Genomic DNA, 14,596 nt, shown 5'->3' with positions numbered 1-14,596 from the left:
AAGTAGTGGAAAAAGATGTGGGTATTGAGAATGTTGTCCAGATTGTAACGGACAATGGAAGTAATTTCAAGTTGGCCGGTGAGAAGATGATGAACAATAGTAAGTACCGGCTTTTCTGGACTCCTTGTGCAGCCCATTGCATTGGCTTAATGCTAAAAGATATGGGAAAGTTAAAGTTGGTGAAGACTGTGGTTGAACGTGCAAGACAAGTCACCAACTTTGTATACAACCACTCCTATGCACTCAATCTATTGAGGGAAAAATGTGGGGGTGACTTGGTTAGGCCTGGCATCACAAGATTTGCCACCAACTACATTGCCCTCAAAAGCATTGAGACAAAGAAGGCCAGGCTGAGAAGCATGTTTGCTTCTGAGGAGTGGTTTGAATGGAAGGGTTCCAAGACTGCAAATGGGAGGGAAGCACAAGCAACGATGTCATCTGAGGACTTCTGGACCAAACTAAGCAAAGTGGTGAAAATTTTAGAGTCAGTAGTTAAAGTTCTACATGTTGCTGACTCCGCTCTGAAGGGCCTAACCTTGCCAGTCCTATATGCTGCAATAGACTTGATGAAAGATAGTGTCTATAGTGTGGCTCCTCGCAGAGCAAACACTTCTTAGATATCATAAATGCTCATTGGGGAGAATCAACTTATGCATCCACCGCTTAAGGTGGTGAGTAAATTTGTTTTATGTTTACTAATTCATAGTATTATTATTTACTAATTACCTATGCATTTGACAATACCTCTATTCTATATGTCATATTTCAGCATACTACTTGAACCCTAAGTATCAATATAACAATAGGCTTGGGTTGGAAACTCAACTTTTTGATGTTGTGAAACAAGTAGTGAAGAAGTTGGAGCCAGATGGTGCACTACAAGCAATTTGCAAAAATGAGGTGAGTTCATTTGGAAACTCAACTTATTGATGCTTTCAAATAAGTAGTGGAGAAGTACTTACTAATTTTCCACATGGGTGTAGATCAAGGTATTTAGGGATGTATTGGGAAGTTTTGGAACCGAGGCTGCGATCTAGGCGAGCACGTGGTGATCTTGGTAATTCTTTTAAGTTTTAAATTACATATGTATTGAAATTTGAAAGTTGAAAGTTGAAACAACATTTGACACATGTCTTTTTGTTGTAAACTTGTAATGCAACTAAATGGTGGGTGTTGTATGGGAATCATAAAACTTAAGAAGAATAGCAATTAAAGTCCTTGCCCAAACATGTTCTCATCCGGTTGTGAGAGGAACTGGAGTACCTTTGCACTCATCCACTCCAAGAGGCGCAAGTTGGGGTCTCAACGTTATCCGACATGGTGTATGTGCACTACAACTCGAGGTGAAACTGCAACACATACGCATGGGACATGAGGGACAGAGGGGCACCATTGATCTAGCTGACATCTTTCAAGTTGACTCAGACGATGAGGACCCTATTGTGGATTGGGTGAGGGATAGAGGTGAGCCAGTGTTGGATGAGGAGGGAGGTAGGCCCGACCCCATGATAGCTTCTGAGATTGGTGCTGATGTGGACGAGTATATGGCTGACGAGGGTCATATACATGCAAGGGAAGCCTCACCCATACCATTCCAGCCCACTGGTGGCAATGTTGCTGATGATGAAGACTGGTCTAAGTCCTCAAATGATGATGATGGTGATGATGGTGATGCTGGTGGTGGTAATGCTGGTGGTGGTGATGTTGGTGGTGGTGATGTTGGTGAAGAATTTGACGGCATGCGAGAGCGTTATGTGGTAGGCCAGGAGGCCCAGGAAACGACACCTGTAGAGCCACTCCGATTCACTGGAGAGACAGTTTGATTATGCCACACAGGATATGGACCACGGAGCACGTGCCCCCGCACCCCCACCCTCGAGAGGCCCCCTACATACATACAACAGGAAGCGTAGGGGTCGACAAACACAGTTGCAACCTGATCACATAGACATTGATAACTTATCTAGCTTTGTTGGTGGTTTGAGTATGGGTGATAGGGAGGGAGGACCGACTGGACATTGGCGTGCCCCATCTTTTGACGCACATACCACTCCATTGGCATCGGATTATGGTGCATCATCATCATATGGATATGGATCATCATCATATGGGCAGTTTAGTGGGGTAGGGGACCATGACTACCAGTCCCAGTCCCAGGGACATACTGGATCATCTTTTGTAGATAACATCTTTGCATACTCTAGCGGACCTAGCTACCAACCTCACCACCATACATCTTCTTCACGGTTGGATCGATTGGTAACCCTAGTTTATATCCTAGGATAGGTTACCTACAGTATGTTGATGATTCCATTTACGTGACACTTGTGGATGACTACACTCGTTTCTTCTCTGATTCTATATCGTGGTCCACATATGTCCTTCAAACAGAGAGCAATGGACGTTGACTCCAGCGAGGCATGAGTGGGATTGATCCAGGGAGGCAGAACAACTACTATTAGCAGTTTAGCACTTGTAATTTGTAACTTAAGTTGTGATTTCATTGATCTATGAACTTGTGAGTTGTGACTTGCGAGTTGCGAGTCTTGTGACTTACTAACTTTGACACTTAGTGTATTGCCTTTAAGGCTTTAAGCGAGTTATTGAATATTATGGAGTTTATGAGAATCATGGTACTCATCAGTGTGTATTGGCTTTAACTTGATATGTGAATATGTGATGAAGTTAAATACTATTATTAAATATTAACTGCCTAATCTATGTGAATTTAAGTATTTATACATTAGGGTCGGCGACCGTATGTCAATTAAGGGTGCAAGCCCAAAACACCAATTTGAATTCACATTTTTACAATTTTATGGTTTAAATGTGTTTATTAAGCTTAAATAAGGCTGTCCATGAAGTTTCAGGCCTAGATATGGCCAAATACCTCCCGAGATGGACCCCCGAAATATTGCAGAAAAAATGCAATATTTCGGTCATATTTCGCGAGATCTCGGATATTTTGGATATCTCGGTAGGCCCAAGATACCGATATATCGCGAGATATAGTACTATGCTTCTTAGGAATAGAAGTATCAAGGACCAAGAGAGGAATCAACATATGTCAGAGGAGGTTTGTTCTTGACCTGTTAACAGAGACAGGGATGTTAGGCTGTAAACCAGCAAACTCTTCTATTGAGCAGAACTACAAACTAGGAGAGGATTGTGGTCCTTCTCTTGTTGATGAGGGGAAGTATCAAAGGCTTGTGGGGAAGCTTATCTATTTCTCTATGACTAGGCCAGATATCTCTTATACAGTGGGAGTTGTTAGCCAATTAATGCATGCTCCCAAGAGTGGCCATTTGGATGCTGTGTATCGCATTCTAAGGTATTTGAAGTCCTCTCCAGGGAAAGGACTGTTGTATGCAAGGCACAACCACTTGAGAGTGGAAGGCTTCACAGATGCCGATTGGGCTGGTTCCATTACAGGCAGGAGATCTACCTCCGGCTATTGTACCTTTATGGGAGGTAACTTAGTCATATGGAGGAGCAAGAAACAGCATGTTGTGGCTAGATCTAGTGCCGAGGCAGAATTTAGAGCTATGGCACACGGAGTGTGTGAGCTCATTTGGCTGAAGAGACTTGTTCAAGAACTGGGATTTGACACTGAAGGACCCATGAGACTATACTGTGACAATAAGGCTGCCATCAGTATTGCCCACAACCCAGTGCAACATGACCGGACTAAGCACATTGAGGTTGATAGGCATTTCATCAAAGAGAAGATAAACTCTGGCTGTATTTGTACTCCTTTTGTGAAGACTGGTGATCAGTTGGCAGATATCTTCACCAAAGCTCTTGGCTCTCCTCAGTTTAGCTCTTTCCTAAGCAAGCTGGGAATGCATTATATATTCTCCAGCTTGAGGGGGAGTGTTAGAAGTCATGTAATAGGGGTAGTTTAGGAACTAGTTATATTACTAGTTGCCTTATTATGTAATTCTGTTTTTTCTTCTTTATTTCCCTTTTACCTCCCTAGGGAGGTGGATGTAATTCTCTATTAGTTATGATTGAATGAATATAGGGTGTATGGAGAAGTCTCTCCAACACAATCGATTACAACCAAAACCTGTTCTATTCTTCTCTTCCCTCTTCTCTTGTCTTCCTCTTCTTCCTCTAACTTCTTCTTCTCTTCTACTTACTTCCTTAACCTAAATCTAACTCCGAGTTGGTACCGAGTTCCGAGTTTTAGTACCTTGCTTCTTGCAAAAGGTATACCCACTAAGACTAACACATCATACCCTATCGCATCAAGACCGCATGTTCTTGAAAGTTTTAATTTGCATTAGTGTTTAATACCTACTTAGGTTGGATCTTCAAATTAACCTCCCTTTGATTGATACTTCCATACACAGATAATCTTTGTAGAGTCACTTAGGTCATTGGATGTTATGCATTTGTAGATCAATAACAGAAATTATCTGAATGATCTATGCTATATACTTGTTTTGCTTTCCTTTAAAATAGTGATACAGCTTGGAGATCTCAGGGAATCCCTTCATAGAGTTTCTCTTCTATTAATTATGACCTTTTCCTTCCCTAAGTTGGGGTTACCTCTAACTTTCATTTGAATTTGTGGATCCTCTTTTTTATTTATTTATTTATTATTATTATTTTTTTTATTATAACTAATGCTTCACATCATTTTGGTTACTCAGGGCCAGCATTTCTCTTCACTTTAACTGTACTATAATGTACCATAAAACCTTTTTCGTTCCCAGCTAACTGTTTGCCATCTTAGCACTTAATGTTATCATCAGGCGTCCTCTTCACTCTGCCATTCTTACTTGAATTTCTGTTTTAAATTGGAATGTTTGGTGGTTACCTATATTAAATTACTAGTTGCTGAGCGTTTGGATTGTTCTATTTATCTCAAAAGAGGAAGAAAAAAAAGGGGGGGGGGGGGAGAGAGCATTTGAATTGTTTCATTTTTATTAAGTGAAGAACTGAATTCTTCCATTTTACTGAAATATTTCCACTTCCTTTAGGAAACTATGTTGTGGAACTATAAAATCACTTTTTGCCAATGAGGGAAAGCACGGAGGTGAAGCAACTGTGGCAGCTGTTCAATTGATTGCAGATCATGTGAAGATTCATGATTGTCAGCTGCATCCTGATTCTATTGAGGTATTGCACTCTTTTCTTGGGTGTATTTTCTCTTCTTCTTTTTTTTTTTTTGGGGGGGGGGGGCTGATGGGGGTTTGGATGTCTCTGGTCTGGCTACAGGACCTGTACCAAAACCTGAGATATTACCTGCACTTTTGAATAAGTTGGGATGATGCTTACATTTTCCTTTCACCCTTTGCTTGGTTATTGACATGGAATTTTGATTTTCTAAATAAACACGACTTTGCAAATATGGATTTGTTTGCACTATGCGTTAAAATTTTTGATTGAAGGAAGCAACTTACTACTTTTTCAAACTTTCTTTACTGTCTTATCCATCAAAGTGAGGTACCTTAACATTGTGTTAGACTTACTCTTGGAATATTCCATACAAGGTCTTTAGGCTGTTTGGTTGGTTCACTTGGAAGTACAGTGGATTTTCCCAAACCACGGTCTGGAAATTGTCTATTAAGAAATCTGCAGATTTGAAATTCTATCCTGGGATTGACATATAAAGTACATGGACTCTCAAACCAGCCAATGTCCCTTGCAAAACTTGGCAAGGAAACTTTGTGCAATATTTAAGAAACAAATTAACCAACCATTAACCGTGGTTTCGGTCAAAATGCCAAAAAATTTGTGAATATTTCGATTTTGAGAAGCCTCAAAAACAAAACAGGGGTTGACTCTGCAAGCATACCAGATTGACTGAAATTTGGGTCATCTTGACTCATTTCAGTAAGATTTTGATGACATTTCGACTCATATAGGCGAAAATTTGACTCATTTTGTTAAAAATTTGAGCTTTCTCCCCCTACGCTTGAGAACTCCTGAACTACTAGAAAACCTCAATTATTTTTTTGGCAAAGTCCTTCATTTTGCTACTAAATCAAGATTTTGTTGGTCAATTGTGAAGCATCCACTTCAACATTTGGGTGGATTCTAAGCATCATTGGCCAGATTTCTTGAAATTTCAAAATTTCTACCTATAGTCGACATATGACAGCCTTGTCATCTATAGGGCTGTTGTGATGGATTTGAGACATTCTGCAGGCAAAGGATGACATATCCGCCATATGTCTTGAGTCGAAATTCAAATTATCACTTTTGGTTTTATTTTTCCAATCTAATGCTTCAAACATATGTAAACATGCTTTATAGGCAATCCCTATTAATTGTCTATGATGACACCTTTTGACGTTGGTGTACTATTAAATGGTTTTTCTTTCTTAATATGTATTTCAAAATTTTCAATTGCTATTATTGAATGTTGTGTTTTCTAGTATTAAATTATATGTAGTATAGGTTATATAAGAGAGAGGATACCGAAACATACAGTGTATAGTACCAACCTAGGCTCTGAAGCCGAACTACCATTTTGGGTGTGTTCCTTACAATTTAAAGGTTCAAATATTTAGAGATGCTTAATTAGGGTTTCCCTGAAGTTTCGGGCCAAAATATATCCATTTGACCACCAAAACGGTCGAATTGAATTGTATTAGATTTTTGTTGAATTTCGACCGAAATCTGAAATATTTCGGTTTCAACTAGATCGAAACCAAGAGGCGGGCCTTGACGCAACGATAAGGTTGCTCCATTGCAACCTAGAGGCTGTGGGTTTGAGTCGGGAAACATCATATCTTCTAAGTGGGGGTAAGGCTGCATACATTATGACCTTCTCCAGACCTCGCAGTAGCGGGAGTCTCATGCACTGGGTACGCCTTGTTTTTCAATTGGGTTGAAACCCAAGTTGAAATCGAAATCTTGAACTATGCCATTAACCAAATGCCTTCCCGACCACTCTAACTGACCCCCCCCTCTCTCATCTGAGTAAATCTTGAGCAAGATCATACCTGTAAGGACCTTTATCACGAGTTTGGTTCTTTTGTGGAGGTCTTGTTTTGCTGCTCCAAATCACAAGTTTGGCGACATAAAGGTTTTTCTACAGGCACTTTCAGATGACCGGTTGATGCAGATTCATCACCAAATATGGCTTGTTTCATTGGGAATAAGTCTAGGGTTGGGTTACATACATGTTGGGTCTTTGATCCCATGGGTTTCAAATGTAATAGGCCACTTTTATGGGCCTAAAATATGGGTATATAGGTTGCATATGGGATTAGCCCAATACTTAGTTTATTTTTATGTTTTTTAATTGAACCGGTTCAAATTGCTTGCATCCAATTGGTTCAATTTAAGTGATCATGTGACTTGGTTAAGTGGTCATGTGACAACTTAAGTGGTCATGTGATGTAAGTTGGGCTGGATTAGGACTCTATAAGTCCAGCCATGTTTTGAATCTATTTCTTTTAGTATTTTAGTTTCCTAGTCAGTTTAAGTTACCTAATAGGTTAGGGATAGGGTTAGGTCATTCCTTTTTAGTGTCTAAGTCTATTTTTGAGTCTTCTATATAAGTTTGTAAGGGAGGTCAGCATTACATACGAATTTAATTAATGAAAAAGCTTTTGTTTGTTGCCATAGCTGTTGCTCTGCTCTGTTGAGTGAACCTTGTGAGTAATATCAAGGCTACCTTGTGGGTAATATCAAGGTGAAGGGATTGGTGGATCTCCAATCGACTCCTTGCATCGTGAAGATCGGGAGGGCTGCTACTTATCTCCTTGCATCTTGTAGATCGGGAGACCCCATTGTTCATCTTCAAAGCTGTTGCCATTGAAGATCTCTTCAAATCCAGTAAGTTTGAATCTGAACTTTGTTTAAACCTTCTTCTTCTCACTCCTACCCTAACTAGGACTCCTTCATAACTTCAAATCTGTCCATCAGTTTCAAACCAAACTTCCAGCAAACATCCCTCCCTCTCCCTCCTACACTCGATTCCAATTTGAGTCCCATCTGACCATCTAAACCCTAGTTTTCAGCCTAGATCCTTTAACCTAAAACCCGAAACCCTAACCCTAATTCTGCAGATTTTCAAACTTAACCAAATCCAATTATTTTTATCCCATAATAACCCCCTAGACCTGCAGATTAAAGCCATATAAGACCCATTCCCAAATTCCCATCCTAAACCCTAGAATTAACCTAAATCCTAGTGCTGTCCATTCGAACCAGCAACCCCTTTTGCGATTGATCCTGTTGTCTGGCTTCTAGTAGGTCTCCTACCTACCTAGGACTACATTACCGGTATTAACCCGGGATGATACTTTTTCCTCTTTGGGGAGGGGGCGGGGTTTGTGCATTATTTTCCTTGGTAATTGGTGTCCTGATGTCCTTTTGTGCTCTTTTCTTCCTTTGGGGCTGCCTGCAAATTGAAACTAGAGAAATAAAAATTTTAGAAAAATAAAAACAAGAAAACAAATAAGAAAACAAACATCTACCCACTGGGGGTAGGAGTTGAGTTTAGGTCAACAGACTGAACATTTTGGATCTTGCTCAAGAGTTTTAGTTGAGCCTCCCTTGGTTTTCTAATTCATGGGAGCTGTGCATTGCAAAGTCATGATGCTCAGCTGTTTTTATTTTGGACTTAGGGATTTATGGTCAAAATGCGCTCAACACTGTTTATACCCCTCAGTTTACGCTGAAACAGAAGGTTCTGGTTCATTCACCTTTCATCAATTGGTTCCTCACTGCCTGAAGAATCCAGGATTGGGTGCATTTCTTTATGGAATGTAGTGGATAAGCTTTTCCGAATACGTTCTAAAATGATGCATTTAAGTTTTTTATATTGGAGAATTTGTTTTTTTTGGAAAGAAATCTTCTAAAATCCTGGATAATCTTCTTCATGGAAATTCCTCCCTTATCCCTGCTGCCAAACACCTACTTGTCTGCTAAGTAGAAAAACTAAAGCTGTGTTCTACAATTTGGGACTTTCTTTAACAAAGCGTGGCTGCAAATTCTACATTTTCTGGAGTAGTGTTGTGGCTTAGTTTCTTTTCAGGAATTATGTTTTGTCATTTGCACAATTGTTTATTTTTTTTACTTTCAAAATGTACAAAATTGGACATCACTCCGCACCTATTATTCCTACCACTAGTTATGTCAAAGACTGATGGTAGTAGTCTCGTACTTCGTAGCTATTAGGTTGGAAAATACTTACATTTTTATTTATTTTCTTTGTCATTTTACCATACTAGGTTCTCTTATCTTTGTCATTTGATGAGGATCTTGGAAGGTCTGAATCATCAAAGAAAGAAGAAAATGTCAAAAACAAGAAAAAGAAGAAAAGGAACTGGAATACCGAAGATCCAAATCAATTGCAAGCTAGTGACAAAAAGAAAACCAGGCAGGAATTGCTAGCTAAGACAAGGGAGGAGGTACACTTTCATCCTTAATGCCATCAACATTTTATATGTTCCTTAGTCTTCATTTTCTCATCCTTGTTAGTGGCTCTTGATATTTGATGTAGGTCAATGCAGATTTCAAGGCAGCTTCTTTTATCCCAGATTTGCAAGAGAGGAGGATGATGCAGTCAGAGATGCTCTCTGCTGTGTTTCAGATATATTTTCGCATTTTGAAGCATGCAATGCAGCCAGCTGCAACCAGGTGTGTCTTCTATGGTGTAAATTGAAGGAGCTCACAAGCTTCTTGGTTGGCTTTCAACAATTGAATTGCATGGATATGCAGGATTTTATTATTGCTAGAAAACTGGTTACAGATAAGACAGCACCCAATATTTCTTTGTATTTATTTTCCGAGGAAAATTGTAATTGCAAAAACCATTATTATGTTTCAATATTACCTATTTTTAGGCTTTTACTGAATCAGTTAGACTTCCTTTTGCGTTGTAAATTATTGAAGTGAATTTCTCTGCCCATTCATTCGCGGTTGAAATATTGTGCAGTCTTATCTGTAGCCGGTTTTCTAGTGAAGAGTTGTGCTTATTTCGAGGAAGCAATAATCTATAGCCATTGTATTGGTAGATAATGAAGTTTTTCTAAATGCTATTTTTCTTCTGGACATCCTGATGTTAACATCATCTCCATGTTCTTTTAGATTGTGATGCCTTCTGTTAAGAGCATATTTTCTTTGTCATAAAGGGTTTTATCATAAAATGTCACATGGTTTTAGTTTAGTGGAAAGTGAATTGCATGGAGACATAGGATTCTTCACGGGAGGTTTTGACACAGAAGACTAATGCCTTGTTCATCTCTTGTATTCTTTAATGAAACCCGGTAGTATTATTCTTCACCTGGTTCTGTTTGGTTCTGGATTGCAAAGCAATTCCACAAATTCAACTAGGAAAACACTGCTACTTGGAGTCTGTCAGAAGATTGAGGGTAGTGAGGGATTAATTATTTGTTTTCGGACTGTTAATTTCACGATGTCTCAGCAGATATTTGATTTGGAGCAATCTAAGCATCTTAATATTTTTATCATTTATGATTGCTGTCTAAAGCAGCTAATTGCAGGAAAATATGGACTTGACTGTTTTTCCTGTCAGCCATCTTTATGATTATTTTCTTCCCCGTTGAATTGTTTCACAATTTATTTAATACATTTTTGGCTCATTAAGTATGGAGGGGATGGATTTGGAGCCGCTATCAAATTGAGAGTTTTGGTCCATATTGTTTAAGCTTGCCTTTTAACACCCCCTTGGGACCTGACTATATCCATTTGATATTGTGTTACCTTTCCATAAAGCCTTTGATTAGCTTTGAGTTAGCTTCAAATTTTACCTGATTATACCCGATTATGCCCAATTAGAGGTGATTACAAAAATAATTTCCTGAGGTGGATTCAATCAGAACCTGTCCGATTATATGGGCTGTGTTCAGTTCGGTCAATGTCCCTTGACACCTGAGCCCTAACCTGCTTGATGAGGAATCTGTTATGTCTATTGGAGAAGGATGAGTGGAACTCTTCTTACTCTGTAGAATGTATATACATGGCATCATGGAGATTGAGCCCCCTCCTTTTTTTCAATTTTGTTAATAAAGTAGAAAAAGCTGGTGTTTCTGGTCCACTCAATATCTAATGTGTCTTATGTCCCAATTAAGTAATTCCATGCAATGTTGATTTTCAGTGCAAGTGTCTCCTGGTAGTTGACTTTGTTATTTTTCTTCTTTTCAGGTCTAAAGTGAACAATGGCTCCTTATGTAGTGTGTTTGGGCCACATCCACTCCTTGCTCCATGCTTAAATGGCTTGGGGAAGTTCTCTCATCTGATTGACTTAGATTTTATGGGTGATCTCATGAATTGCCTCAAAGTGCTTGCCTGCAGTGGTATCGACTCTGATGGCTCTCCTGAGAATTCTTTAACTGTATCTGAACGTCTCCGGTGCTGCATTGTTGCATTCAAAGTGATGAGGAATAATCTTGATGCATTAAATGTTGATCTAAACGAGTTCTATGTGCAGCTTTATAATTTACTACTGGAGTATAGATCTGACAGGTTTGTCCTTGAAAGTCTTTTGAAATAGCTATTCCATAAATATCTAGATTCTAGTCAAAATTCTGATGTTCATCATCTGGGAGATACAAACTATTTGCTTGATACAGTAAAGCCACCTCTTTCTTGCCTACCTGTAAAGCTTGGTACTCAACTAGAAGTAGAATAGAGAATGAAGTAACTAGGAAGGATTGTTATAATCTAGAAGGATCATCTAGAAAGCGAGTTGTTTTGGATGCATTCAGACAGAAAAGCTAACATAGATGTTATGGATCTAATTTTTTTGAATTTCATTCACGCCTTAGATCAGGGAGTCTATCCATCTTCCATAAAGGAGCCAAATGAAATCAAAGTTTCATGTTCGGTTTTGAATTAGAGACGTTCAAAATCATGAATCAACGTCGACTATAACCCCTAGCCTTCCAAGCTACTATTGTAAAAATGTAAAAATTAGAAATCAACAAAAGAAAAAGTAAGTGGATCTTACCCATTGAATCATGGCTGTTTCCGCTATTCTGATAATAAATATGAAAATTCGATAGAGATGTAGTAGGGGATCATTTAAAAATTATATATGCTCGGACTACGCAAGAATTTGTCGATATTTCCGATTGAATCCTCTTGTTCCTGAATCTTCCATAGGAAGAAATTGCCAAAAAGCCAATTATTATGAGCATGTTCATTCTTAGGTTTGCCAATTCAAAATGTTTGGTGTATGGGCAAGCAAATGTTGATGATTGGTTGAATTTTCTTCATTGCTCTATTCTACTTTTGCAAAATCTGACTTGCTTGAGATGATTAGCAATATTAGTATTTTATATTCCAGATATTGATATAAACTTGATTATTTGTCCAAGTCATAAAGTCAGTTTGATTTTCTAAGCAAATTGATTGCAGTACACTTTTATTTCAATGGTCCCTGTTCAAGATAGTTCGAGCACACTTTGATTGATCAGTCACTAACTTGAAACATATGTTTTCAGATACAATTGATCTCATTCATTTTGTATGTATTTAGAGGCCATGTTGAGCTTTGAATTGCCTCCTACATCTATGGCTTTGTCATTTGACATACATTCCCTCCACAACCTTCTCTTGCCTCGACAACAGAGTGGGAGAGATGCATTGCCTGTTCAAACTTTGACCAATTGAATCTAAGTAGATTATCCCGTCTAAATTCCCTTCCCCAACTCGTCCTATGATGAACTTTGTTGCTTAAATACACAAACCTTTTCACACCACCCCCCTCCACAAAAAAAAAAAGAGGTAGTCAAATAAAATACTAGTTTTTGCCACTTTGTGTACTAGGATTATGTACAGTGGATGGACATTAATAGGGTAATTCTTCATCCATAATATATATCTAATATTCAGGGATGACCAAGGTGAAGTCTTGGCTGAAGCTCTCAAGATCATGTTGTGCGAAGGAAGACAACATGACATGCAGAGGGCAGCTGCATTCATAAAACGCCTGGCTACTTTCTCCTTATGCTTTGGACCTGCCGAGGGCATGGCAGGTACACCCCAAGAGAAAAAAGAAAAGCCTTCTCTCATTTAATGCTTAAGCATTTATATGTTTTATTTGATTTTGCAGCCTTGGTCACTTTGAGACATCTACTTCAGAAGAATGTGAAATGCCGGAATTTGTTAGAAAACGATGTTGGTGGTGGCTCACTTGCAGGAACAGTTTCGGTAAGCTCTCCCATTTTCTCCATGATGACTGGCAAAGGTAGACTATCTGACCATCATATAGGAAGTCTTGGTGTGGTCCTATATGGGAATGTGGCAGCAACTTAGTTAGCAAACTTATATGTGGACTCTTGTCTTTATAAAGTATAAAATAAGGGAAAACATTTTCTAGACCAACAGGTCCAGAGTTCTGCCATGTGGTCAACTGATGTGGCCAATCCGACCATTGTATGGATAGAGCACCCTTTAAAGTTTAAACTGTTTACATGTCATATGTGTCGCCAATTTCAAACTTATGCCCACATTGGTTTATTTTTCCTCTGTATATTTAGCCATCAAATCTTTCTCCAATTAGTTGCCAGGTCAATGGGGTGAGAAGAAAGGCCATAACAAAGGTTTTTGCGAGATGAGGGTGTTGGAAGGAACTTTTGTCTTAACAATTATGTCACCAGGCACTGCCTAGTGTTAAGCTATTGCTTCTGCTATCATTGTCTAAGTGCTCATGTCCAATTTTTCATGCAGAGTTATCAGCCATTTGCCTCAGACCCTAACCTTAGCGGCGCGTTAGCTTCAGTTCTGTGGGAACTGAGCCTACTCTCCAAACATTATCACCACACAGTTTCCACAATGGCATCAAGCATTTCAAGTATGAGTGAAAATAATCAGGTTTATCTGTCCATCACCTCCCCACAAGAAGCATTTTTGGATTTGTCCCTTGAAGGGGAATCATTCACCCCTAAAGACAACCATGGAATATCAAACCGTAAGAGGAAAAGGGGTATTGGGTCATCAATTTTGAGTAGTGACGAATCTATTCAGGAACTCACAAATCCAGAGAAAGAAGATGAGGTGAGGCAGAAACTTTCAGAGCATTTCCATGTGCTGAGAGACATTTCAGAGAATGAGAGACTGCGGAGAGAGTTGAATCATACAATGTCATCATTAAGGCAGTATGAAGAATATAAGAAGCAAAGGAAGAAAATTCCAGGAGACGCAAAGAGAAGAAAAAAGAAAAGTTTCTCAGCTGTTTAACATTTCTTCTGCAGGAAAAATTTCACCACCTTTTCTCCCAATAGCACTGTGGGCAAGTTTTGGAGAATTCAATTTTGTAGTTCAATTTTTGTTCCCCCTGGAGCATTGTATTATTTATATTTAGATGTTGAACATGAACACACTTGTTGCTTTCCCGATGATGTTAAAACAGAACTAGTGAACTAGTAAGGAAATGTTAAAATGTCGTCATATACAGTCTACATCTAGCATTGTACTTCTAGTGTATACTGGTTGATTTGCGATCACCTTAATATAGATTGTTTTATAATCTTCTAATGTGATGTACTAGAATTGCTCTATGAATAAATCACATGATTTGAAGTGTTAGTAGTCGCACAGTAGAAACATCAAAGCACCACCACCTTGTACATTCTAATGGCACCCAATTGGTTTTGTAGTTTAC

At 38.9% G+C, this 14,596-nt stretch overlaps 1 protein-coding gene across 1 annotated transcript in view; it reads left to right on the top strand.

The window, feature by feature from the left end:
• The window catches only part of LOC122667107 (nucleolar complex protein 3 homolog), a 28,830-nt gene extending 14,506 nt beyond the window's left edge, over positions 1–14,324 (top strand). The window contains exons 7-14 of the mRNA XM_043863300.1: positions 4,989–5,127; positions 9,198–9,377; positions 9,470–9,606; positions 11,134–11,454; positions 12,826–12,968; positions 13,046–13,143; positions 13,663–14,180; positions 14,247–14,324. Coding sequence (XP_043719235.1) covers positions 4,989–5,127; positions 9,198–9,377; positions 9,470–9,606; positions 11,134–11,454; positions 12,826–12,968; positions 13,046–13,143; positions 13,663–14,172 — 1,528 coding nt within the window. The 3' untranslated portion in view covers positions 14,173–14,180; positions 14,247–14,324. The remainder of the gene's footprint in view (positions 1–4,988; positions 5,128–9,197; positions 9,378–9,469; positions 9,607–11,133; positions 11,455–12,825; positions 12,969–13,045; positions 13,144–13,662; positions 14,181–14,246) is intronic.
• The last annotated feature ends 272 nt before the right edge of the window (positions 14,325–14,596 follow it).

This window comes from Telopea speciosissima, chromosome 7 (genome assembly GCF_018873765.1).
Source record: "Telopea speciosissima isolate NSW1024214 ecotype Mountain lineage chromosome 7, Tspe_v1, whole genome shotgun sequence".
Classification (NCBI taxonomy): domain Eukaryota; kingdom Viridiplantae; phylum Streptophyta; class Magnoliopsida; order Proteales; family Proteaceae; genus Telopea; species Telopea speciosissima.
The sequence above is the reverse complement of the archived record's forward strand: the minus strand, read 5'-3'. Positions and strand labels throughout refer to the sequence as shown.